Raw genomic sequence first — 27,508 nt, 5'->3', positions numbered from 1 at the left:
GCACACATGGTCCCACCTGCCACCTGTGAGGTTCAGATCGGAGTCAGACACTGGCAGCGCTGGGAGCCCGTCCTGCTGGGGGCCTGGCCCTTTGCTCAGCACCCAGGTGCCCCAACACATGGATAAAGTATATTTTGCAGTCTTGATTTATTCTGCCTCTTCCAGCACTTGATGTAGTGGAGAAAACATTCCTTGTCTCAGCTGAAGGCAGGAGAAGGATCATAGAAACATAGAATGTCCTGAGTCGGAAGGGACCCACAAGGATCCTAGAGTACAACTCCTGTCCCTGCACAGGATGTCCTCCCTGCCCAGAGAAACTTCCAAATCAGGGTCCCCAGGGCATCCTGTGGGCCTCAAACAAAAAGCATGGGCTTCTGCTCCTTGCAGGGAAGCCTGCAGGACAGAACCAGTACAGCCCAGTAGCGTGTGGGGTTCTGCACTGGTTGTTGGGTACTCTGGAGACAGAGACCCTTCTCAGGTGGGTGTCTGTGTATGTGGCAGGGGAATTTGGGGACTTTGGGCCGTTTTCAGATGAGGACAACTAAATGTTGAACCTGAGGGAGAGCTCTGTGCTCCTGGAAATGGTCATGCCCCAGCAAACTGCCAGCAGTGCAGGACACCTCCTTCCTTCCCAGCTTGTGCTCAGAACCCACCACCTCAGGACACACTGGACATTTCTTTACCTGGAGATGAAACAGAGCAGAACACACAGCTCCACTCACCCCCCAAAGCGCACAGCAGCCTTCCTGCAGCACGCTGCACAGAGGGGAACGCTGTCACCTGCACACAGGTTAAGGTGCAAAGCCCAGCTGTGACATCAGAGGTGCAGGGAAAAACTGGGGGGCCATCAACTAGGCACATAAAGGAATGATTGCAAAAAAAGGAGGAAACTATTTAGCAAAGGGCATAGAAAATTTTATTGTGGACAGAGCTGCTAAAGAGCTCCATACATGACAAAGGGTAAGAAACTGCATAAGGTCTGCTCAGGGGAACCTGCTGGAGAGAAATTACTGATGCCTTCTGGGAAGGAGGGACAGCTGGCCTTAGCAAACTCTGAGCCCAGCATTACTGTGCGGTTTAGTTCTCCGGGACAACAGCAGATGTTAAGAGAAACAACTCAAAGGACTTTGTCTAACCAGGATCCATCAGGGAGTAGATGGTCTCTGCAGACAAGCCATGCCATGTCTGCTGGTCCACAAGGGTTGGTCCCACACACACCTGCTTTTCCAAAGGGTGATACCACCAGCAGGTACCACTGGCCACAGCAGCAAGGAAAGCTGCAAGGAGTGTAGCTACAGACCAACCCTTCCTGCAAATTTAAACAAAATGACTTAACAGCTATGTGAGCCTTCACTTCTGCTGATCAATGGATCATATAATTCAGAGTCAAGGCTCCTCATTCCGGCTCTTTCAGGAGCTAAAAACCAGATGACAGAGGAGGTCAGTAAGACAGCCCTTCTTTAAAGAAGCCTGGGGTGAGTGATCGTATCTATGCTGCCTTGCCAGAATTTCCCAAGGACTGTCCCCAGGGAGTGCTCGGCCAAGATGGTCCCATCTCTGAAACACACTTACCCCATAAGCCCTTCAGCAAAGGGAGGATTCCCTGAATCCAGCTTCAGCTCTGCAAGGATCAGGTGTTTCCAGGAGCAGTTGCACCACTTTGCCTTCTCCTTGAAGGCACACGCTACTTGAAATTCCCACTGTATGAGCACCACACAGCACGGTGTTGGCCAGGTGACAGTGCTGAGCTGCTTTCCAAGAGAGCTGGGCAAGCGTTCAGGAGTGCTCCTGGAATGGGCTGAGGCTTTCAACATACAACAGGTGCCCTCCTGCATCCCTGCTGAAGTGAGCTTTCCAGAAGGAAATGTGTCTGGGCCTAAAGCTCCAGGGGAAGTGGACTTTGCATGGACCTCAAAGCAGCACAGAAGCCAGCATGAGCACTGGGACTACGGGCAACAAGCCAGGCCGGGAAATGTGTACATCAAAGCTGGGAGTCCAGCCTGCCTGTCCCATGTTGGCTGTGCCCAGGGGACATTTGTCCCCAGATAGCCTGTCCTGCTCTGAACCATTTCTGATGAATGGCTGCAGACTGAGCTGGGTGAGGAACAGCTTAGCTCAACTCACATTAAGAAAAGACAAAACAAAGTAGGGTGCTAACCTGCACCCACCGTCATCTTGGAGAAAGGGTCAGATGTGGTTTTCATGTATCATAACATTTGGTAGCGTGATAAAGACTTCCCAGGCTTCCTCTTCTCTGCTGATGCACGTCTTTGTTCACACACACCAGCAGCATGCAGCACCAGGGGCCTGTCCAGGAATGGCGCAACCAGCCAAGCCAGCCACTGCCTCTCAGGGTGCTGGGGAAGCAGGGGCTGGGCAGGTTACAGAGCTGTCAAATGACAAATCATGACAGGCACATCCATGCCGGTGGCAAGACCCATTGGAATGTGTGCATAGCTGCTATCCCAGGCTCTGCAGTTAGCTGGCTGCTGGGCAGATCTGGGCTGGCTGGCAGCCTCAGCACTCAGCCAGGAATTTGGAACAGGGAATGCTGCCTAGGGAAGCAAGAGGGCAGGGGAAGCTGAGGTGCTGTAGCTCTCTGCTTCTCACCACCAGCACAAGGTGCTGTGACTCGAGGCACTGGCTCCATGCCCCATTGTCTGCTGCAGGATTTTTCTGCACTACAGACTCCAGGCTTGGCTGTGGACTAATGTGGATCTGGCATCCCAGGAAATGGAAAAGTTTCAGTACTTGCTGTATCCCAGAGCTTCTGATGAGAAAGCTGCACAGTGAGGCACGCCAGGCTGCTGGGAAGGCAGAGCAGGTCAAACCATGCTGCCTTACACAGGACATGCTGGTGGAGTGGGCTTGAGAGTGCACAGTAGAAAGCGGTATAGGGACAGGGCAATCCTGAGGTTACTCCCTGACCACCTGCTGAAGATCCTGCACATGATCCAAAGGCTGACAGGGTGTAGGCAGATGGAAAACTTAGTTTTTAAGGTGCAGGGAACAGCAGAGAAAGCCTTGCTCTTCCCCATGCACACTCCCAGAGAGTCACTGCAGTGCGAGTGTGCAGAGGGCCAGGAGGACACAACCCTTTCCTATGGGAAACACTCGAGTTCTCTCTAGCAACATGCCTACCTCAGGTTTGCCACCTTATTGCCTCTTGCCCTTAGGTCAGGTAGCAAGAAATGTCTTGCTGCAGTCTGATAGCAAGCACACAGTGCAAGGATGAGGCCCTCAGCACTCCTTGGAGTACTAATGCTGCAGTCCTGAACCAGCAGGAGCACATCCCCATCAGGGGAGACTGCTCCCTCTTGACAAGGAGTGTGGAACTGGGCTCAGGGGCATTCCTGGCTTAGGAAGAGGCCACAGTCAGAAGCAATGATGCAGCAGGTTTTTCTCTGCCTCTCAACTCGTTCTGTTGGAAGATGGACAGCACCAGGTAAAGGGATGCTGCTACCTCCAGGGAGTCACTGGAGTTTGGTGCATTTTCTGTGGTGTGGCTCGGATGTGCTCTCACTGGCCTGGGGCCGAGAGACATGAAGTTCTCCACTGCTCTTACTTACAAATACAGCAGGAATCTTTGAAAAAAGTTCCAGGTCTCGTTCCACATGTCTGTCCTGCTGGCAGGTTTTCCTTTTTGCCTTATGCCCAGAATACATATTCTTCTCTCTGTCACCTCTGGGATTGTCTGTGGACAAGAGATAGTCTTGGGAGTTGCTTGAGCTATTCTTAGGAGGCTCACGAAGGGCCGTACTCCCAAGGCGAGTTTGGGCCACAGGAATCTCATCCATGGACTCGGCAGACTCTGAGTGATAGTCAGCTGGGGGTCCCGCTGCCTGGATGAGGCTGATGCTGCTGGGGGGCACAGCAGCTCTCAGAGGAAAAGCTGGCACTAAAAGGTGAAGACTGTGGGAAGATGAGGAGGCAGCAGCTCTGGCTGGGAACTCTACAGATGGAAAGAAAAGGAGAAGAAAGCTTAAGAGAGAGATCTCTCAGCCCCACAAAGACATCAACAGGCCCTAAAACTCTGATATGGCTGATGCACTAGTGTTAAAGAAAGCCATACATATATTTATGCAAAATTAGATATGAAAAGGTACAGAATTCTACCCTTAGCAGTGTACCCAAGTCTGATCATTTCAGAGTATCTCCAAGCACTCAGAAGCACTCATTTTCCCTTCTTAGACAAATTTAACTTTCTGCCAGTGCTGGGTTTTCATGACAAACTTCAGTGTGCCAGCAAGCAGAAATCCAGTCCAGCAGCAGAGAAGCTGATTGGTGCGCTCTCACCTGACTGGGGATCTGGGAAAGGCAGCCAAGGCCCAGCGTGTGTTTGAGATCTGCTGTCTGTTGCTGAGGAAGAACCTTTGTGTGTCTTCTTTCTTCTTTTTTTCTGTTGCTGTGAAAGCAAGAGACCCGAGAGAAGGAAAGTTACTTCATCAGCCCAAAGTAATGAGACACTCAGGTTTTGTAATTGCTACCTCTCTTTAACATCTATTTTTAATAATGAGCATTAGGTATGACCAAAGACTAAGAATATTTCATAGTTTAAAACTGAGTTACTATAAAGTAACAAGAGAGAACAGGTATTTAATGAACACACACATTATCCACATACAGCAATTCTGTGTGTAGGTACCTTTAAGCTGTTTTCTCATATGGCTGGAGCTTGTATGAGACCCTGGTGGACAAATGCATTTGTAGAGTCAAACTAGAGGAGGGGACCAAAAGTCACACAGCACAGGAAATGCCAAAAGAGAGATAGCTCTTGTCCAAAATACAAGTATAGTCAAAAGGAAATTTTTCATATCATCTAGACGACAAGACTTTGATTAACTGGCTTTTGGAGAAAAGCAGGAGAGCACCACCACCTGCCATCTGAGCAAGAGGGGAGAGCATCTGGACATAGGTACATGGATATGAAAAGCATAGAAAACTTGATTTTGGACAGCTGCTTCATGCACTCAAGCTTCATAGCCACACACATCATCTTTGACGTGCTTTAACATCCACATTCGAACAGCGGCAGAGGTTATGGGATGTAGCAAGTCTCCTGCTTACCTGAGATGGGACCACAAACTGAAGAGCTGGGAGGTCAGGGGAAGAGCTCTGCTCGGGGTCAGCTTTGTCGCTGTGGACATAAGGCTTCAGAAAGCTAAAACACACAGCAAATATACAAGGTGATTCCCTTAGACATGACTTAATTCTGGTGCTCACTTTGCTTGCACATACATATCAGCCTGACCAAAGCATCCCTCACCTCACACAACATTCCCAGCAAAACTGCAGAGTAACTTTTCCTGCACAACTGTGTAAACTATGAAGAGTTTATTCGGCCTTCCCCAGGGACATGAGTGAACAGGCAAGGCTTAATTAAGAGACAAGGATGTTGTTTTACCATGAGTGCTTGCCTGTGTTATAAATTTTGTTGTTGTGATTCATCTCTCGACAACCTGAAATCATATAACTATAATGAGCTCAGTATAGGAATTACAGGACAAGTCAGGCAGCTTTAAAGTAACTTTAATATAAACCAGCCTAAACAGAGTATTCTAGGAAAGATATTTTCCCAGGGGAGAGGAAGCAATTACTTCTGCAGGTAATTACGCTCCTGAAACACAAAGATTTCATGATGCCTTGCTCACAACACTGGTGCTCCCCATCCTCCTTGGTATTTTTGTCTTTAGGTCCATCAGTGGCTTTGGTGACCATTTCCCATTCACCATACATGCTGCTGGGAGACTCCTATCTATGACTTCACTCACCCTTTTCCTGAAGTTACTGTTGAGAACTCCTCTACTTGCATACGAGGGTTTGTATAGCCAGGGTTACCTGAAAAAAAGTCTGCTTCCTGGAAGAAGAAAAAAAATTAACATTTTCAGATCGATATGGCCAGAGTGGAGAAGAGATTTTCACTAGACATATGTTCTTCCTCCTTCTGTAATCGCATGCCAGATATTTTCTGTCCTTACAGCTAGCACAGCTGAAATTCAGCAGGAGTCTGCTACTTAAGAAGATGGAAAACCAAGATTGAGACAATTAGAAGTCCCTTGTTCATTCAGTTAGTCCAGCCAGTATTTTATATGGCTCAAAATAAAATCAGAGCACACTTACAGAGACCGGCTGAATCATTTCTTGGGATTACATTCAAAATATCACTTAAAACCTCCATTAGTTATACAGTTCAATCATAGGAGTTAAGCACTAGATGTAAAAAACTTTTAAATTCAAAATGGAGACAAGAAAAGTGAAAGCATGCGACATACAGGAAAAACAAAGCATTTTCTGTTTCTTGTGTGAATCCTGTATGGCTAATAACAGTGCTGGTTTTTTTAAAAAAAGAATGTGATATTGCTCATTTCCCTCAGGTATAGCTGAATTCAAAGTTAATGCCATCCTGAATTTTAAAATTACATACTTTCATAAACATAAGACAACTCAACAAATAAACCTCCTAAACCCAAGTGTCTGCATTAGGGAAAAGGGCTCCCAGTTCTCCCTCCAAAGGACACATTTAAGATGGTCAGAGTACCAAGTGATGCAAGGGTATGAAGCTCCATTGTCGAAAGAGATAAACTGTGCTCAGGAGAACCTTGATGCTACTCTTCAGCTGCTCTTAAACTTGAATAATTAGCAACAAAACTCCCTCTTAAACATTTTAGCACACAGTGACTATAAAGACAAATATACATTTTAAGGCAGCTTTTAGGTGGCAAAGACAGAGGGATTTTACATGCAATAGGCATTAGCTTCCAAAAATCTTAGACAAGTTCACAAAGACCTATTTGTCTGAACAGCCTGATCAGCAAATTGAGAAAATGAAATCAACACTGGACGTCCCACAAATGGGTCCCTGGGAGACCCAGAGCCACTGCAACTTCAACAAATTCATAAACAATCGGCAGAAGAGCAGAACGGCGATATGAAGTCTGGTGATGATACTCCCTTATGTAAGGCAATAAAAATGAAAACCAACCACAAAGAGTTGCAGAAGATTCTTCCAATATTGAATTATAGGGTGATAAAATGGCACATGAAAATCAATATTGCAAGATGTAAAGATATAAAGTCATGCACATGCGAAAAGTAGCATAAACTTTACATATGAAGCTATGGTCTCTGAACTAGAAAATAATTCATGGAGCTGCATACTCAGTGGCAGCCAAGAAATAATTTCAGCTGATAGGAATGAAAAGGAGAGGCATTAAGAAAGAAAACAGAAAATAGTTTCATGTTACTGAATAAATTCGTCAGCAGCCTGGACACTGGATTCTCTAGAGAATTCCAGCATCTTTCCCCACAGAAGACCTGGAAGAAGGTACAGAGGAGAGTGACAGGACCAGCAAAAGGTGTGGAGCAGTTTCTGTACAAGAAACAGCTAATGGGCCAGGGCTCTTCAGTCAGGACAGGAAATGCTCAGGGCAGATATGAGCAGAGAGAGCAAATGGTGAATAATTACCATCTCTCTAACACAACATTTAGGGAGCATCAAATAAAAATAAATAAATTAGGCAGTAGTTTCGAAAGAAACAGAAGGCTGCATTTTTGACATAGCACAGAATTAACCTGTACCACTCACTGCCACAGGATGCTGCAGGTGCTAAATGTTGCATGAATTCAAGCAAAAATTATAAATGTTTCTGTGAGAAACCAGCAAACAAAGCTATTCGAAGCTCTGTCCCCCTAACACATACTGCCAAGTGCTGGCAGAGGGTACTGGGGACAACAGCTCCTGCGCTATTTCTCAGCATCCACAATGGGCCCGTGTCAGAGCCAGCACACTGCTCTGATCAGCCTGGGCCAGAAGAGATACTTCCAAAATTACTAGTTGCTTTTGAACATCTTGGCAACAACATCTGGAGTGTCAGTACTTGTGTAATTGTTAGATAAGAGAGTTGCCAAACTGGAAAGACTTCAGCCTTTTGTAACACGCTCTTAGTTTAACTGGTCTTGTCAAAAAGGTGGAAAGGAATTTGCAGCTGTTTTTTGGTGGTAACATCAAATTTGAAGGGAATTGGTTTAGCAAACCCAAATATTAGAATTTTCTGATTTGAAAATTATGCTATTTGTGGCTACTACTGACAAGGTTTATCCAAGTGCAGGATTAACTATCTGCAGAAAATGACCACATTTATTTCAAATAGAACTTTTAACTTGAGTCAGACCATTGCTCAGCATTGACTGAACATGAAATGTACATAACTGTTTCCTCCGAGTTCCTTGGGGACCAAATTCTTGACATTTACATTCAAGCCTCGTGCACCTGAGTCACAAATGAAGGAAACCAGACACAATCTTGTGTTACTGTAAGTGTACAGGTGAGAAAATGTAGGTGGTTTCAGAGGAAAGCACGGTGTGGTTGAAACGAGCTGCAGGAGGAGAGGTCCGGGTAAGACTGCGCAGAGTGTAACTGAAAACAATCAGGACTCAATTTCAACAGCATGCAGGCTGCAGGCCTGGCATTTCAAAGGAGATTAATGAATGATACATCTTGAGAATATCATGAACAACTCTTTCCAAGCAAGGAATGAAAGAGCTTTTTAAAATCTATTTTGTTCATTTCAGCTGCCTATAAATTATGTATAACCAAAGCAGACACATAAAAGAAAATAGACCATTAGAGCTGACTAGCAGAAACAAATGGAAGAAGACTCAGTCAATAGAAAATACAATGTTCTCTCAGTGTGACAAAAGCTACAACCACAGCGCAGAGTCCCAGCCTCCCTCTGTTCCCAGTTGTTAGCAGGACAGCCAGCATCCTTCCACTGCAACAGCAAGACAAAGCCACCCTTCGCAATTTGGTTGTTAGGATTCAGCTCTTGCTGACAACATACGGCTCAATCAACAGACCACTCAAGTTCATTACCACCTTGCAAATCCTGGTCATGCTCAGACCTCTTCTAGAGGTGGAACATCAGTTGTGTCCACCCCAAGGTTCATGGTTACAACTTCAGGATGAATTCAGCTCCCTTGCCTGCTGCAGCTGCTCTCACCATCCACTTCAGCGACAGCCAGAGCCCTGAAAGGTTGTCAGGCTAGAGGGCAGGCAGAACTGAACAGGAAAAAAAAAAAAAAAGACTCTTCCTAGGGAAAGTGGGTCCTGTTGCAAGTGTTGAGGCTGAGAGTGAAGACGAGGTACATCTTAACCAGACATTGGAAGAGAGACGCAATAATGAAAGTGTGAGGGAAGCTGAGTAAACTCCATGTTTATTCTTTAAAGTAAAACCTCACCAACCTGAATCAGTGTCCAATGTAAGTTCAAAGCTTTAGGAATGTGGAGGGGGGAGTGGGGGGGAAAATAATCACATCCCACCTGGCCTCACTATGAAAGCCAGCTCCCTGATATGAAGGAAATTATGCATTAAAGCATTTGGTTTGGTTTAGTTCACATTTCTTTGAACAGCTATGCAACTGCTTGCAGGAAAAACAAAACAAAAAAACCCCACAGAAAACAAAATAAAACAACACACACAAAAAAAACCAACCACAAAAAACCAACCAACCAACCAGAAAACACAACCACCAAAAAAACCCTGTAACTTGCACAAGCTGCTCTGGGTATAGTAATAGAGGCAAAAGCTGTATATGTGCAACTGGTTTGCATTTTGTGACATCTGAACCACTCAAGTGTGCAAAATTAGAGCTTTTACTTTGTACATGTTCTGAGAAGGACTCTACAAACAGGTAAGAATCCTTTAACCTGAACAAGAATCCTTTAACCTGAATATAGCTGAAGACTTACAGACAGACATGGAAAAATGAAGCCAAAAACTACAGCCAAGCTTCAATAAGGCTCAAAAACAAGGATTAGAGTGGAAATGTGTGTTTCTTCTTATTCCTTAAAATGAATGAACAGTTAAGACAAAAGTGGGAAGAGGATGAGTTCTATTTCTTGCTTGCAAGATCTTGGATCAATTACAAAGGGTTTCTGTGTTCAAACTAAAGAAGGCTGTAGTCAACACAGCTTACAAAAGGCAAGTCACTTGCTGTACTCCTACTCCATTCTATTTGTTTGTGTTTATCTCTGGTTGCTATGTAAGAAACAAGGAAAATCTGGTGGGTTAACATTTTTCTTAGCAACATTACTGGGCATTGTCCAGTCTTTCTTGTTCCCCAAAGCCCTAACTGAAGTCCTGAAACACAGCACTTTTCACCCTGCTTCTTACAGGCTTGCTGCTTCAAAATAACCATATTCACACATATCTAGAAAACCACCAGCAGAGACAGAACATCATTGAATGGCTACATCCCAAATGTGTACACACACCAAGTCCACCCCGTTCAAATCTATTTTCAGTATCAATCAAAATTCAGTAACTAGGAAATGTTTAAGAGCTAATGCTTTATTATTGTGTTAATTTTCATGGTAAGCAGAGCTCTATGAGACAAAGTGCCAAATATTTTAGTTGTTATGGAAACCTCTGTTTAAACTGAAAGTTCAACTTTTCCAATGCAGTGAAAAAATGTATACCAAAAGCTGGGGTCTCCATGTTACACAAAAGGGAATTCGCCCATTTACCCCTTTGCTTTGATAGGGAAACACTGCAAGTGAGTCTAGATAGATCCCTGTATCAATACACGCAGTACTAGGATGAAGTTTGGATTTAATTAATTTCTTATGAAATATAAAACTGGCTGTATAGTAGATAACTTGATTGCACTAAGTTAGATGGAGTTACAGGGGCTCACAGAATTGCAGAATAATTTAGACTAGGCAGACTTTCTGGAAGTTTCTAGTCCAACTCTTCAACAAAGCCAGTACAAAATTTCTTCAGTCAAATTTTGAGTAACTCCAAGGATAGATATTAGCCCCAGTTTCTCCAGTCTTAGAGCCTATCTCACTTTCAGTCACAACTTGCAATACCACTCACATAAGCCAGCAAAATGTGCACTGCCACCAAAATTGACACTCCTGTCCCTTCCAGTGACAGGACCCTTCCCACTCTTCAGTCACCCTTGCTCCTGCTGACACAGGCATTTATATGACTGCTTGGTGAACCAAACGGGAGGGAGCCAGGGCAACTAAACACGAGCTCAAATGTTTTTTTTAATAAAGTTTATTCTTACTCAAATGAGTTCCCCCACCCTGTTCAGTGTATGACTGTAACAAACAGCTGCGCTGGCAGAAAAGGATAGTGCAGGACCCAAAGCAAGTGGTGGAGGAAGAGAGTGGGTGGGATCGATTCCTTTGAAAGTAGTACTTGCTTATACCCAAAGTGTTCATCAAATTACAGGTCTTACATTCTCTCACATCCTACTCAACTCCAAAGTATCTCTGAAGTCTTATCTTCAGCAACCACCTCTAAAGTTTGGAACTCACAAAAGTGAAGCAAACTTTACACTGCGGACAAGAGACTATTTTTGAGAAATGGACTGAAAGCAGAACAAGTACCTGACTGGGTCTCACTTGGGAGGGACAAGACTCCAGTTGCTTGTCTCCCTCTTTTGCATCTTGCTGGGGACGATGCTGCAGGATGTACTCATACGTTGTCAATTTGTTCCACACTGGGAGGAAAGAAAGAGCTGTCAGTGCAGGAAAGGCCACTCCCTGATTACACCTGTACAAACAGTCTGAATAACTATACAATCAAATAGTAACTATAAACACAAGAAGACTGATACTCTGAGCCAAAAGTACCTTTGCACTGTGTATCTTACTATATCCTTTATTGTCACCATCACAACACTTACAGTCCCGCTGTTCTTCTAAAGTCTCATATACATGGTACAGCCTTCTATACTGCAGTAATTTGTTCAGCTCATTTCAGAGCTAATCAATTATTCATACTCAGTAAGGGTAAGATCTGTACCATACAGAAAGCCTAGTCAGTAGTTAGAAGGTACGCAATGCTAATGGAGAAAAGAAATTCAGCACGTTAGTGAGTCCTGTAGAAGACATTGAGACACTTAATGTCCAAAACAGTGAGCATTAAATGCCCAACCGGTTTGATGCCAAATAGATGTGTTCAGAGTTCATACATGCCTGAGTTTACACGTTTTTAAGGGCTCTCCCACATAAACACATCTGCTACCCTGAGTGACCAAAAGCATGTGACATTTCTGAGCAGCTTGCTTTCTTCATGAGACCCAAATGTTATGAGCATCCAAAACTCATACATTCCTCCCATAATGACCCCATTACAGTAAATATTCTTAAAACACGAAACTCAGAAATAGATGCTGAAGGTTTTTAGTGCACAGCCTGGTAGTCATTCTTCCTTTTTACAGTAGCATAGTACTTAAAGCAGATACTCAGGATATGGAACATCCAGACTAAAAATCCTTTCTCTACCTGAAGACATTCACATCAGTAATATCTGACCTCTCAAATCCATACCCTAAACACAGGCCTACTTCACAGGGAAGTGGGGGAGAGCAGAGGAGAAGGTGCCCCTCCTGTTAAAGTCATGACCTTATGAAGGAAAAAGGAATTGGAGCTTCAATTGGCCAGGAAGACAAAGCGCAAAAACGAATGTGAGTCTGAAGCCAAGTGCTTAGCAAATGCACCTAACGGGGACAGTGCAGGGTGCTGACCAATGCTCCTTGAATTGTACCGTACGCTTTATTTGAGAAACAGAATATTGCTCCATAAGCCAAGGGCTATAAACCATTTCCAACTTGAAGTTCATTGGTTTCTGAATACTTAACAGTGTTACTTTTAAAATATTTTAATAAGTTATTTAGTTAAAAACTACTGCATTTTCTGGTCAGATAACACTGCAACACATAAGAGCTTGTGAAGAGCCCCATATCCTTTCCTATATTCCCTACTAAATTTTTACTGTTATTATGCTTACTTTTGGCCTCTCAGTATTGAATAAAAATAAAATATCCTCCCTCCACGCTTCACTGAGCTTCACTGAATGCCTCTAGAACTAAGTCTCAATCAAGACTAGTAATTTTGAATACATGGACCTACTATTTTGAAAATAACCTACTTGTTCCTTTTGAATGATAGCAGTGAGTAATTAAAATCAGGACAGTGATTCTGAAAACTTCGCTGTGCTTGTAACAAAGCTAGATTCTAAAATTTTACAGTCATGCCTGATTTAAGACAGTTTTTTAAATATGAGAAAGACAATACCACTCACAGGGGTGCTATTTTCTTTCTGTAATTTAACTATGGAAAAAAAATGGTTCATGGAGAAATACTAATGAACAGTAATTGTTTTAATTGTTAAATGGTATTTCTAGTCCCAAAAGGAATTAGACAGCTCACTCTGACACTATCTGCGTTAAAAAATTCAGATGAGACTATTGACATTTATACGTATGAAACAAGAGGAATTTAAAGGAGACATACTTTGTCTTATCTTCCTGAATCCCAGTTGTAAGGCTAATGCATACTCATATGTAACACACAACATAGGCATTGATACAGTAACATTGCTCCTTTTAAGCAGGACTTACACACTGAACTTCTGTACAGCTGGAACCAGTTTCAATAGGGTAGCAGATTTCAATATAATAAAATATTAACAAAAATTAACAATAATTAAATTCTGTTTCCATGTAAATCAAAGATTTAAAATTGGGTCAGAAATAGAAGTTAATTTGGCTCAAAATTTATTCTGAAAGAGGAAAAAAAGTCACCCAAACAACAACAAAAAACCCCAAACCCAGAGCAGAACTGGTGTAACACATCCACACTTCTGCCAAGAGAAAGCACGTCTTTATCCCAAGGAGGGAGCACCCTCTTGTGGAAGTTGTACACATAGACAGGATAAATACCGCTTGGTACTAAACCAAACAATCCTTTTTCATGCAGAGGAAAACTTCCTGCAGCAGCCCCAGCATTGTTATGCTTTCAGTCTTTCTACAGTGCTAGATCGACCTTTGAAATCTCCAGGTATCGCCACTAACCCAGGAAAGTTAACTTTCAATTCCACCAAGAAAGTCAAATTTCAGTGTCACCAAATTTAAGTTAAGCTCAAAGAAGCTGTAAAAGGAAAATGATGGTCAATGACCTCACTGCCTGGAACATTAATGCCAGCTGAGGAACACTCACCCCTCAAACCCCACACTTCAGCAGCATTACTATTTTGCTTCTGGAACTGCACTGGTTTGTACTGACCTAGTTTATGTTGGCATCTGCATCACTGCTGACAACTTAAAAACCCATTCAAGGATCCTCTGTAACTGCTGTCCTTATTTCTGTTCCACCACATCCCTTCTTCCCTAGTTTTGGCACCACTGACTACTGTAAGTCTAAGATCTTCACTCATCATGACTTATGTCAAGCAGCCAAATAGCATTGGCTTCATTTCAGACGACAGCTGAAAAAAAAAGGTTTTTGATGTCCATCTGTATATAAACAAACAGAAATAGTAGACATAATGAGGAGCCTTTCTGAAAACCTCTTCTGCATTCTACAAGTCTTTTCTGTTTTGATACAGTACAACTTCCATAAAGGGACATTGACTTGGATGTCAGGCCTCCTGTTAGAAATTTAGATCAATACCATCTGCATTTCTCTGGGGTAACACAGAAACAGGCGCTCTCACACAAAAGAAGAACTGAGGAGCACAGCGAAGAGACTCACAAAAACCCATATGCAGAGCCAATCTGAATCTGTCATCACTGGCACTAAGCTGGAATTAACTAGTTCATCCCACCTGGCCTCTCTCCTGCTCTCCCACATGCTCTCAGCTCCAGGATAACCCTGCTCTGACACATGAATGCACAGGCACAATGCAAGCCTCATATTGCACATGCACTAATAAGCCTGCCTGGTACTGGGGCAAAATCAGAAGTATAACATTAAACCCAAATTTTCAACCTTTTCAATGGCAATCTTGCATTATGTGTGTGTATTTGTGACACAGGTGAACACACAGTGAATACAGAAGGAGTAGAAGAAGCTAAGAGAAAAAGAAATGGAATATAACACCTACTAAGATAGATGTGGAAGGTCAGGAGGTGGCCTAGCAAGATCACGGTCATTAGGCTCAGAAAAATAAAAATCCCAGCTGTGACCAAAATGCCAGATGCCTGAGTCTCAACAGGAGCAGCAGGAAGAAACACAAACCAGCGGTCTGTGTGGTTTCTTAGAGCTGTAAAACAAAAGGAGTTGGACGTGAGTAGTCATCCAGGTATTAAATATCTTTCACTGCACTTTACAGCTGTAAATATTGTTAACTCAAAAATAGCTGCAGACCCATTATGCACTGGAGGACTAAGAAATCTTGTGTCTGCAAGGCCTTTAGGAAGAGCAGTTAGGTCTGGAAGGAAAGACATTCCATCCAGCTGAGTAGAAATGCTCTCGCAGAAATATTAAATTGAAGTAGTAAGGAATGGGAGTTCCTCCTCAGCAGGAGAGCCCACAGAATCCAGCCCCACACAGATTTGCTGGTTGATTCACAAGACGCTCAACTGAAGCACTGCTAGTACCATCAAAGTGCTGGTCGGAGCGGAGCATCCCAGGGTCAATGAAGAACTCCACAAAGATGTAGCAAGCAACGAGCAGCAGGAGCCCAAGGCCCAGAAGAGCAGACAGCACGCTATTCAAAAAGAGCCTGCCAAGAAGGTGAGAAGTCTGAGTGGCTTCAATAACATCACACGTACAATTCAAAATCCAACCTCTACTAAAGACTGAGATATAGACAGCTATTCCAAATTACTGTGACACTTTCTTCCACTTATGATAGATACTGGCTAACAGTCTTAGGTCTGATTTGTTACCCTAAAGGACAAAACTGTGATCCTTTAGAGCAACCATGGTTACAAAACAGTCAGGTATATCTAGGACAGACAAAGAGCTCCCTGCACAAAAACTGAAATCAGTGTAATATGGCACCCACCAGTAACAACTCTTCGCTTTCCACATGGTTTCAGTGCAGGAAAGTAAACTGAGAAGCAATAATCAGTGATAGCCTCCTTACTCTTATCTTAAACCTGACACAGATTAGAGGTGCCTGTATGCTGCTGTTACTCCTGCCAATTGGCAAGTCTCGTTGGGAAAGCATGCAATCTGGCTGCAGGTTGTTTCAGAGACAAGAACAGCACAATCATAATTCTACTCCCACCCCAGCTCTCTGAAGCATTAAGGATACCCAGTTAACATCCCATAAGCTTTTCCTAATACAAAATAATAAGATTATGTTCTCCGTTTTTACTCATAGATGTTCAGCTACAAAGTTCTAAGTGTAGGAGTTTTATCTCTGGTTATTCGAATGTCATAATCATGCTTGCATTTTCCATCTAGTTCTCTCATGACTGATTTTATTCAGCCAGGATCTGAAAGAAAAGTGGTTCTGTGTGGCCGAGTACAGACTGGACTGAGATGCAAGAGAATCTTAGGAAGAGAAGGGGAAACATTGATGCAGTCGTGTGCTCCTGTCACTATGCCAGGCTCTTACCAGTAATTCCTCTCTCCCACACAGTTGTTGAGCCATTTGCAGTGGTGATCAAAGCCACACACACACTTGTTGCAAGTGCCACAGTGCTTTGACTTGGCACTCCTGCCAAAGAAAGGGTGGCGTTAGTGTGGCAGCAACAGCTCATTACCGTGACTTTCCAGTGACAAATACAGGGGGAGAGAGCAGCAGAGATCCTGTAAGAGTTAGAAAACCTACGCCAGGAATATTTCAACACCCAAATACATTGGCCATCATTGGACCACAATCCCAAACACCACAAAATTTGTCTTTTCAATGTACTGTGTGATTTCTACTTTAGAGATCATTGATTTCTTATTGAAATCCTCTGCAGTTCTACAAAGCTTGATCTCAACCTCTGCCCACCAAGCATTCCCTGCTTTCATATTATCATCTAGCCAGATACAAGCACACATGGACAAGTTACACCTTGTTAGGTCAGACACCAACATCCAAATAACATGGAACACCACAGTCCCCTCCACACAACATGCAAGCAATCAAAGAAAACATAGAACCATGCACACATTTGGCAGCAGGCATCTACCCAAATAAACTTCATCATATGGCAGAGTCCAGTTAACTTGCGCTACAGAGCTTCAGAGGCTCCGTTTCAATCTTGCAGTCTAACATTAAAGACTAATGGTAAGGTGTAATGATGAAGACAGATTAGTAGAAGGGAAAGAGAAGATACTTACACATCAACATCACAGACATGGCAATGATGGTTTTCAATGACATGTGCATGTTGATTACGATTGAAGGTGGCCAGAGGCCCTAGATAGTTTTTTTCTCGCACATTTGCATCCGCAGGATCAATGGAGACTGCAGTAAGATGAACAACTAAATGGTAGATAAAACACACTCCTGGACACTGAAGTACACAGTTAAGGATTGTACGACTGATTTAACACAGATCTTTTTATCCTTAACACACAAAGCTCACACAGATGAGAAATACATGGGTCAGAATTAGAAACCACTGTATAACTGATTGCAGCACATTAATCTGAGCTTTATTAACAAAGACGTTTGCCCTGTAATAAATATTCTCCAGAAAAAGATAACTAAATCTACTGGAACAACCCCCATTATATTCTACTCTGCCTCACAGAATATTGTTCCTAGCATAGGAGTTTTTAAAAATTACCTTTACTTACCAGAATCTGACTCCTTATGCAGACTGGTGGCATAGGTCCATGTTTCTTAGTTCAGAGAGTCCTTGGAAAGGAACAGTCAGTTAAGGCCATGCACACACCCCTTCACAAGACCAAACTTCCAGAAAAGAAAAAAAAACAAGTCACATCAAGGAACTAGTCCTGATCACATTGCTTTCCTTTTCCTCAGTTTGGATCCCAAGCAAGAGGATCACCCCTTCAAAGTAGGCTCCTACATAATTTACAGACAGTATCCAGAATTTGTCATTGTTTCTTGAAATATCTGCTTGGATTCTTACTTCTAAATGCAGTAGCAAGTCAAGAGCAAATACACTTTAGAAGTACTTTTGATCAGACTGAAGTAATTGCCAATATTTGCAAATAATAGAAAGCAGCAACCCTGCATGCCTGGGGTACCACTGGGCTCAAGAGTTTGTTTCTCAACATACTGTGATTAAACAAGCATGCATGCAAAAATAAATCTTCTGGTTTATTTGTTATACATCCAGATGTGCACATCATTGATCATACTAACATCTATGGAAAACAGAGCAGTGTAGTAAGGAAAATAAAAGGAAGGCTTTGAGAGGTCTAACTGACCAGAGCTCTGATGGCTGGTGTAGCAGAATCAGAAGGGTTTGCCTTTGACACAGAAAAGACACTAGTGCTTTATTAACTGGTAATGAAGCTTTGAGACACATTAATCTGTTGAATTACAGAGACTTTAGACTGAGTTATGAAGATATTTGATAGACAAATTCACAAGGTTTGAACTGTGATAATAGCAAGGGTTTGGGTAAGATAAGGTACACGTAAGACCACTGTGAGCCATCACACCACAGAATCATAAACATAAAAAGTTGCTTTTCAAGACATATTCAGTCAGCACAGGGAACTGCAGCTGCCCATCATGGCAAGGATGTTCCAGGGAGGGCTTTTTTAGTGAGACTTCCCCCACATCCTGCAGCACACTTGTAGAATAATAATATGAGGTAAAGGAGACAAATAGGCAGAAGCAGATAGCCAAAGAGCCTCAGAGGCAAAGAAAGTAACCTTAGCAGAGAGTGATGAAGGAGAGAAGCAGAATGTTAGTGGCCTACCTAAAGCAGCGGGGCAGAGAAGATCCCAAAATAACTGGGTTTTGTACATAGGGGAAGATCAAGATTATGGTTATAGTTCAGAAAAAGATTCTGGCTCAGCTTTCCTACGCTTTCTATGCTACCTAACAACTATTTAAAAAAAAAAATTCCACCGTCAGCTTAGTATAGTCCATGTTCTCCTCTTGACCAAAGGATACGATATAGCCAGCAGGCAGCCAGTGGCGAGGCAGGAGAGGAACCAGGATTCCAAAGCCAACCAGCGCAAAGAAAAGGTACAGCAACCAGGCAGTGATCTGGAAAAGGTGCAGAGGCCAGCTCCAGCCATTCCTTCGAGCACGTTGGACCTGCACCTCAGGAAGAGCTTCACTCAAGTTCTCTGGAGCTGTCTTATTAGGAGGCTTATTGCAGATATTCATCTATATAAATCAAAACCAGAAAACAAAAAATACGTGATATAAAAATATTGTGACTGAGCCCCGGTCCTGGAGATATGCTCCAAAGTAGACAGAAAGTTGGAGGGACTAAAACAACAACACACCTGAGGAGAGACTTAAATTGAGTAAAATTATCAAAGAGGGTATTTTGGTGGCAGTCCAGAGATCGAGTATGATATGCTGTGGTCTGAGGATGTGTTCCTGTCAGAACGCTGTTATGGATCATGGGAGAACAAATGCTTTCACCTGTCTCAGATATGGCACGTTTTCCTTCCAGCTAGTGCAGAGAAGTGTAGTGAGAATGGGTGGCCTTGCTGGAGTACATGGTCTGGAACTGCAATTTAGCACTACACAGCATCCAAGAAAACAGAGACTCCTTTGGCAGTAGCAAAAGAAGCAGTAAGACTAGAAACCAAAAAACTGATAATGTAATGACAAAAAAGGGGAAAAGAAGCAGGAGTTACTCCGCAACAGAAATATAAAGCAGACTGTTGCTGGAATGACAAAACAGAAAATTACATATGCAGGACATTCATGCAGGAAACAGCTTGGTTATTCAGCTGTCCTACCACATCTGGACTCCTGGCAGAAGAAAGCAAGATTTAACTGCAAAGATGAGTTACAAACCATAACCTGGAAAGTTCTTCATGTTTATGACTCCTGTTTGCACAACAGCTAAGAGCTCAGAAGTGATTTCTCCTTTTTTTTAGTTTGTGTTGGATTATTAGTTGTTGCTTTTCATTTGCCCCAGAGCCAGGATGAAATTTTAACAATAAAAAATTGAGCTGCTCTGCTTTACAGAAAACTCAGATGCAACAGATACAAGGGAGCACAATACAGGGGAGCACTGCAAAGCTGGCACTACGAAGCCATGCTGGACCCGAGCTGACTTGAAGTACCTCTGCACCAGGCTCATTGCTTCTTAGCACCTAAAAAGGATGTTAAATTAACATCTAACAGGGATGAGCGATGTCAATTAGTCTGATTAATTTGCATACAAGCATGCTGAAAGAAGCGGAGGAGGTCTCTAACTCACTTGCGGTATTTTTGATAATGGTTCCAGTACCAGAAAAATACCAGAGGACTGGCAGACAGCAAGTGTGCCAACATGCTGAAAGAGCAAGCAGAACAATTCTGATCTTGGTACATCTTGCATCAGTCCCAGTCAAAGGGCTGGAAACATCTTTTGGAGTCAACTGATAAAGAAGTAGTGGGTAAGAATACAAAATAATGTAATTTATGCTCATCAGCAGAGTCTTATCAACAAGCAGGATGAAAAAAAATAAGAAACCTAACTTCAGTCTTTGAAGAAATTAGAAGCATCTACCTGCATTCACAGTTTAAATTGCTACATTGCAACTGGCTCATCAATGATGATAAATAGTTTCTAATCATGTGATACTTTTCTCATTAGGTTGTTGAAAACTTGCTTGTCCCTCACTTTGAGCTACCTGTTACAAAAATCACTCTGATTATTTGAAGCTCCCAGGTTTCTCCCACTAAAAGCCTGGCCCAGGGAGCCAGAAATCCCTGGTTCACTGGAAGATTTTGCTGTTTTAGAACACGAGACTGGTTTAACGTGATGTTATTTAACGTTAAAAGCTTTGGTACAAGGCAACAGGATTTTTTTACATGGTGAACTACAGCTAAAGCTCGCATAAGCTGCCTCCTAGCTGAACTGCCCCTATGGCTGCAGCCATCCCACACCAGTGTCTAGCTGGTAACAACAGCCTCTCAAGGAGGAAGAGAACTGCATGCAACGCTGTGTCTGCCCCGTTTCAGAAGCAAAGCTCCAAGAGGAGCCTTTCACTTACAACTCGAGGGCGTCTCTTGTAGCTGATGCACTGATTATCCACTGCTATTGATGAAAAACAAAGCTATATGTGAAGAGACCCGAGGATACAGCAGCTCCCCTTCCCGGCAGGGTGCCCTGTGCTGTGTGTATGCCCGGTGCTCCTTTCTACCCAGCTAAGAAAACACTGGATATGAAAAACAGGGTATGAAGTCACCATCAGGGCTTACTTGGTCGCCATAGACTGAGAAGAAGCAACTGAGTTGATGCTGGTTGTTAACTATACTAGTTAACCAGTTAACCGCCAGTCTGCTGGGAGTTATCAGGTTCACTCCTCCGCATTTTCAGCCACGGGACAGCCAAGCGCTGGGCGGCGGGAGGGAATATGCAATCGGCCGGCCTGGGGCACCGGCACCTCCCGAGGCCGGGCCGGGCGAGCCAGGTCCCGGGCAGCCACTCTGGCAAGGGCCGGGCAGACCCCTCCCGCAGCTCGGCCACCCTCTTCTGCTCACCTTCTCCCCGCAGAGGCGGTTGAGAGCGGCCCCGTACCCGCCTCATGCCCCGGCGGGTAACGGGGCCTCCAGCTGAGGCCGGCGCGGCAACACCCGGTGGCTCCAGTGGGCTCAGGCCGCTGGGCCCGTCGCCACGGCAACGGCCAGGGCTACGGCGGGACGCAGGGGCCAAAATACCCCGGGCGCGAAATGGCTGCTCCGGACTAGCGGGAGAAAGAGGAGGGAGGGTCTGGTTTTATATGGGCCCCACACCTGGGGAAAACCTGTCTTCTGCATGGCCCAGGTGCTAAATCAGTAACAAGACTGGGATGTCTGGCTCAGTAGACAAGCAGCAAGGATGCTGGAAAAAAATATTGTTGCTTTGCAAAAATTTGACTATGATTAGTAATCAGTAATGTGGGTGCTAGTGATTAGTCAAGTCATGTTGCACCTGGAGGTTTGAAAGATATAAAAACCCTGTGCATAACTACATTTTATTGTCCCAAAGTTAAGTTCTTCACCTGGTGTGCAAAGAGATGAATAACACACAGAGTTGGGATATTCGTTTATTTCTACTTGAAGCTTTTGAAGCATATAAGAAACCTGTGCAAAACCACGTTTGCGGTGCCCGGTCTGGCTGGGACACTTCATGGGCAGGAATAAATATTTACCGCTGTCATTTTCTACTTTGCATCCCAGCCTCTCTCCTAAGTCGGCACCGGCCAAGCTGCGGATTTTTCTGACGCAGCCCCACCAGCCCAGCCCGCAGCCCTGCTTACCCCGGGGAGGCTTTTCTCCCTCCTCCACGCCAAGCCCCGAGACCTGGCAGGCAGCACCGGCGGCGAGAGTATAACGAGATCTTTATGAGCCTCCTGCGGTCCCTGCACAGCGGCTGCTTTGTGCAAGGGACACTGGCATGGGCTGGCTGGATGCTCACCTAACAAGGTTTCTGTGTGCGAAGGGAAGGGTGTCCTGGGGCGGGGTGTCCTTTCCTTGCTGTCCCCAAAGGCCCTTGTCACCTTTTCAACCTCCGGCTGCTGGTGGCTCTCCCTGCGTGGGGGTCTGGCTGTGCTGGTGGTGGCAAGGGCTGCACCTCTTGTCCTCGCTGCCCACCCTCCTCTAGTCCGGAGCAGGGAAACAGCTCAAGCACTTGGTGAGCTGTGGAGCTGCGGCTTTGTCCGCCCCTGCAGCTGGCTCCTGCCAGGGCCCTTGCAGAGGGAAGTGTCGTGGCCACGGGGAAGCGTGGCCACGGGGAAGCATGGCCCCTGGTCACCGTCCCCTGCTCACCTGGTACCAGGGAGCCCTGCTGCCCTTTCCTGGCACCTGCTAAAGGGGCTGGGGACAAGCCTTGGCTGTGCAGGACATGAAGGGCGGTGTGTTCAGCCCAACTCTCAGTCCTACATGGTGGAGATGTTCATCGTGTCCCCTGGGAACAGTGGTGCTGGGAGGGACGTGGACACTGCACGATCCTGGGTGGGCTTGACAGCTTTTCTGGCACCCCAAACTCTGCAAGAGGACCCTGCCACGACCACAGCCCCCAGCTCTCCCCAGGAGCCTTGCCCAGGGAGCAGGCGTAGAGCAGGGAGGACACCCTTCCTACAGTTGCTTTTATTTTATCAGAGTTTACAAGATACAAGGAACCAGACCTGCACACCACGCGCCATCGGCTCGCTCTGCCATGCCCCTCTGTGTGCCATGCAGGCAGAGAGGAGGGACGCTGGCAGAGGCGGGCACCCCCAGGCTGGTCCCCCTGCCCGCAGAGCAATGCAAGGTGCAGCCGCTTGCGCTTTCCTTGCAGCCTTTGTCACAGGCACCCTTTCTGCTGTGGTGGCTTCACACTACCAGCCATGAGCAAGCATTGCAGGAGAGGGATGTCTCCAATGGGACAAGAACTGGGACCACTGAGTTCTGTCACTCCCCAGGAGAGACCCTGGCTTGGCCACAAACCTGCCTCCAAAGAGAATCAAAATTCATACGGGGACACAAAGGCTGTGACCTTGAAGATGTGCTTGCCCAGGAGGACCTTGCGGGAGAACTCGCTCATCTCCAGCTCCACTTCGAGTGTGGCTGGCCCCACCACGGGGCTGGTGAGCACCAGCTCTCCTGTCTGCCGGTCGGAGCGCTGCACGGCAAAGACCCCCTGGCCCCGGCCACCGGTGATGGCAAAACGCAGGCTGTCACCCACAAAGCGGGTGGTGGACATCTTGAAGAGGACACGGGGCACAGTGCCATTGGCCTGGAGTGGCAAGTAGTGGAAGGATATGGAAGTGGCGGCCAGGCGGCAGGCTCGGCTCTCCATGGGGCAGGGGTTCCTCTCACACTGGCTGCCAGGAGAGAAGGGGTTGGGCTCTCACAGAGCTGCCTGCCCCCTTGCAAACAAGCCTGGCTAACAGCGCAGGGAGCATCTCCAGCCCCACTGCTGGTCCTGTGGCAGAGCAACCCAAGGCAGCCACATCTGAGTGTGCCCAGCTTTTGATCGCTGTCCCATCCCTGCCTCTGCCGGGTGAATGCCATGCCTTGTAGGGACACAGCTCTGGGCCATGCTCTGAGACTGGTACCAGGGGCACCACAGTCCCAGCTTGAGGCCAGGGACAGAGCCAGGCTCAGATGTGCCTCCCGCAGAGGAACATCCCTTATCTGGAGCACAGATATTCCTCTGCTTGGGGACCTTGGGCTCAGCCACAAAGCAATTCAGTCTCATAAGCAGGACCAGGGGGGTTTTCCCTGCTGGATGGCAGCTGACAGCACCGCCTGGATGTGCAGCGGAGGGGAAATGGTGTCATTCCCCCAGGCTGGGGCTCTAGGGGTCCAGCATCCTGGATAAAGCCACCATGTATTGAGGTGCTCCCACTCACACCCCCAGCCACCAGCATCCCAATACCTTTGACATGGGACATCGGGGAGCATGCAAAGCTCACCCCATATGGCAATTTGGCTGGCTCTTTCCCTGATGCCCCGGGGTGACACAATATGATCCCTGGGGCACATGTAGAACCCATCGCCCGGGGGAAAGGGCATGACAGCCTAAGCCATGTGTGGTACTCACAAGGCAGAGGTCTTGACATAGCTGGTGTTGTGGCGTGGTGGGGGGCACTTGGGGCGAACACAGCGGTGGCCCCCAAAGGTGTTGATGCAGAGGTCACCCTGGGTGCAGTTGTGCTGCTTCCCGGCGCACTCGTCCACGTCTGTGACAGTGGCATGGGGTGAGTGGGGCTGTCCCCACTGCTCCCCACCGCATCCCTGGTCCCATGGGACGCTCCCTGCCCTGCACTTGCCACTCCTACCCTCGCAGGTGTTGTGGTCGACATGGAGCAGGTATCCAGGGGGGCAGAGGCAGCGGTAGGAGCCGGGGAGGTTGAGACAGTCATAGAGGCAAATCCGGGTCTGGGAGTTGGACTGAAAGAGCTGGCACTCATCCACATCTGGGGGGACAAAGTGGGGCACAGCCAGGAGCTCCTGTCACCACCAAGCCTCAATTTCCTCCCTCCCCGCCATTTTCACCCCCCTTTTACCATGGCACATGCCGCCAGCTCGTATCTGGAAGCCAGCATCGCAGCTGCAGCGCCGGGAGCCCGGGCGGCCCTCGGCACAGCGGGGCTGGCGGCTGAAGGAGGCATTGCTCAATGTCACCCAGTCTGCAGGGGGTAGAGGGTGTCACTGCCAGGGTGGGGGGCACAGGGAGAAGGATGGGGGCTGAAGTGACAGGGAAACATGGGGAGATGGGTGCGACATTGCCGGGTGCTGCGCCTGTGAGTGTCCCCACCCTCCGCAGCCCAAACCCGGGCACCTACAGGCATAGATGGGGCTCTGGCAGCTGGGGCCCGACCAGCCTGGGAGGCAGAGGCACTTGTAGCTCTGGCTGCCATCCACACAGGTCCCACCATTGGCACACGGGTTGCTGGAGCAGTCATCGATACCTGAGGAGAAGAAGCTCATGAACACCAGCTGGAGAAGCCCATCCTCACCCCATCCTGCTGCCCAGCCTCAGTGCCCATTCCTGCAGCTGAGGGAGCAGCGCAATGGGACCCTGCAGCTCAGGGTGATGGAAGAGCCCCCAGGACCCCAACCCTGCTCCACTTCACTTCTGCAGAAGGGCTGGGTGCCACTCCATGTGCGGTTGTGCCGGCAGGTGCGTGTCTCCGAGCCCACCAGCCGGAACCCGGCATTGCAGACAAAGTGAACGTCATGGCCCACCCGCACGTTCCGGCCCAGCATCCGTCCATTCAGGGGCACCGCTGGCTGCGGACAGGTCTCTGCAGATAGACAGACATGGGTGAGAATGGACATCTCCAGGCTGGAGCTGATGCCAGCCCGGCAAAGATCTAGGGGTCTCTTGCCCAGGCTGCTCGACAGAGGTCTGAGCTGGCCCCACAGGGATGTCACCCCACAGCGGTGACCCGGTGATACCGTTGCGTTTGGTGGCCTGTCTCTGGAGGTGGCTCTGGAGGACAGACAGCTGCTGCCGGAGACGCCGCGTGCCTCGCAGGTGGGCAGCCTCCTGCACCACCAGCAGCTTCTGCATCTGCCGCACCGCCCCGAGAGCCTGCTGCTGGCTCAGGCACTCCTGGGGGGACACAAGGACAGTCCCGTCACCCACCGGGCTCCCCCACCACCCTGCTGCAGCCTGGGTGGACCCTCCTGAATAGGCAGCGTATTTGGGCTTGGTTTGGATGCCTTGTCCTGGGCAGAGCCCCTTCCTCCTCACCCCAGTGCGGGGTCTGCTCCTGCCTGTGTATTGGCTCCAGCCTCAGCCCCGCCTGGTCCGGCCCCAGCAGTTGGATGCTGAGGAGCACTTCGGATACTCCAAGTGGGTTTAGCTTCACGACTATCTCCCCTGACCCTGGGCAGGCCCACAGGCACCACAGTTATGCTGTATCACCCATCCCAGGTGCTGGGGTGTATGAGGTAGGTGCTGAGAAGCCCCCAGTGGGGGTTCTGCAAGGGGGTTGGGGGCGGGGGGCATGAGGGTCCTTACCTGGGCGCTGCCGAGGGGCGACTGCAGGATGCCCAGGGCCAGCCAGGCTGGCAGCAGGGTGAGGAGCATCGCACCAGGGCTGGCTCTGGGCACACAGGCTGCAGGGATGAGACGCCGATGCTCCGGTTCTGCCCTGCTCGCTCACAGCCACGCTCCTGCACTCACCGGGATTTATCCACGGTGTGTGCCCGCATGTTTGTTGGTTTTTCCCCTGGCCGAGGTCGAGCTGTAGGAAAGTTTCCCTTTGGCACCGGTGCCAGCCTCTCCCTTCCCTCCCCTCTCCGCACATCAGAGGCTTTGGGGCCTTTCATGTCACAGGGCCAGCAGATGCCGGGGCCAGGCGGTGGCTGTTACGGCACTCACCGCAGTACCGGTGGTGCTGGGCTCCCCCCACGGGCAGCCACAGCTCCGGAGCTCCCCGGCACACAGGAGTGCAGGATGCAGTTAATCCCATGCGTTTGCTAAGCGTGGGAAAGTCTCCTAGGAGAACGGACAGATTTGGGGTCAGCACTGAGATCCGGCTCTTTGGTGGGGCTGGGGCTGCTGAGGAGGGCAGCCCGGCAGCACTGTGGACTCACCGACCTTGGCATGGCTTTGCTAGACTAAGCTCAGCCACAGCTGGAGCTTAGAGAGGGACACCAGGGCTCCACTGCAGCGTAGAGCTGGGGGGCAGATTAGCATGAGGGTCAGCATTAACATTAGGGTCAGGATTAATGTTAGGGTCAGGATTAAGGTTAGGGATGAGGTTAGCATTAGGCTCACAGTTAGTGCTAAAATCAGGGTTCGTGTTAGGGTTTGGGTTAAGCCCAGTGTTAGGACCACTGCCAAGGGTGCAGGTCAGTGTGAGCAGAAGCGTTTGGGTAAGGGTTGGGGCTGGGATTAGCACTGGGGCAAGGGTTCAGGCCAGGGTTAGAGTTAGGGTCAGGAACTGAAGGCTTTCGGAGCTGGATGTCCAGCTCAGCCCAGATAGCTGGGGTGGGGATGGGGGTGGGATGTTCCTGGTCCCTCCCACCCGTGACGACCCAGAGGAAGGGGCATGACAGCGTGTGCCAGCGTGTGCCTGTCCCCCAGCCACCCCGAGCAGGGAGGTCTGAAGCCCGGACATCTCGCCTTTTCCAGGGGAGTACCACCAGCCCCCCCACACAGGCGCTGAGAGCCCCACACTTGGGCAGAGCCA

At 47.3% G+C, this 27,508-nt stretch overlaps 2 protein-coding genes across 2 annotated transcripts; both read right to left on the bottom strand.

Moving 5' to 3' along the window:
• Positions 1 to 909: 909 nt before the first annotated feature.
• On the bottom strand, positions 910 to 21,482 carry ZDHHC1 (zinc finger DHHC-type containing 1). Its single transcript, XM_065640917.1, has 11 exons — positions 21,378 to 21,482; positions 18,837 to 19,055; positions 17,081 to 17,256; positions 16,365 to 16,466; positions 15,397 to 15,521; positions 14,901 to 15,059; positions 11,399 to 11,511; positions 5,772 to 5,857; positions 5,068 to 5,161; positions 4,297 to 4,405; positions 910 to 3,952 (listed from the first exon to the last, which is right to left on the bottom strand). Exons 2-11 carry the CDS (start codon positions 19,053 to 19,055, stop codon positions 3,474 to 3,476), a joined length of 1,662 nt encoding a protein of 553 aa, XP_065496989.1. The 5' UTR covers positions 21,378 to 21,482; the 3' UTR covers positions 910 to 3,473.
• Positions 21,483 to 23,319: 1,837 nt separating this feature from the next.
• Positions 23,320 to 26,400, bottom strand: LOC135992190 (fibulin-7-like). Its single transcript, XM_065641184.1, has 8 exons — positions 26,332 to 26,400; positions 25,764 to 25,920; positions 25,439 to 25,609; positions 25,148 to 25,273; positions 24,869 to 24,991; positions 24,641 to 24,778; positions 24,403 to 24,541; positions 23,320 to 23,680 (listed from the first exon to the last, which is right to left on the bottom strand). The coding sequence occupies exons 1-8, from the start codon at positions 26,398 to 26,400 to the stop codon at positions 23,320 to 23,322; spliced, it is 1,284 nt and encodes a 427-aa protein (XP_065497256.1).
• Between the last annotated feature and the right edge of the window lie 1,108 nt (positions 26,401 to 27,508).

Source organism: Caloenas nicobarica, chromosome 9 (genome assembly GCF_036013445.1).
Source record: "Caloenas nicobarica isolate bCalNic1 chromosome 9, bCalNic1.hap1, whole genome shotgun sequence".
Classification (NCBI taxonomy): domain Eukaryota; kingdom Metazoa; phylum Chordata; class Aves; order Columbiformes; family Columbidae; genus Caloenas; species Caloenas nicobarica.
The sequence above is the reverse complement of the archived record's forward strand: the minus strand, read 5'-3'. Positions and strand labels throughout refer to the sequence as shown.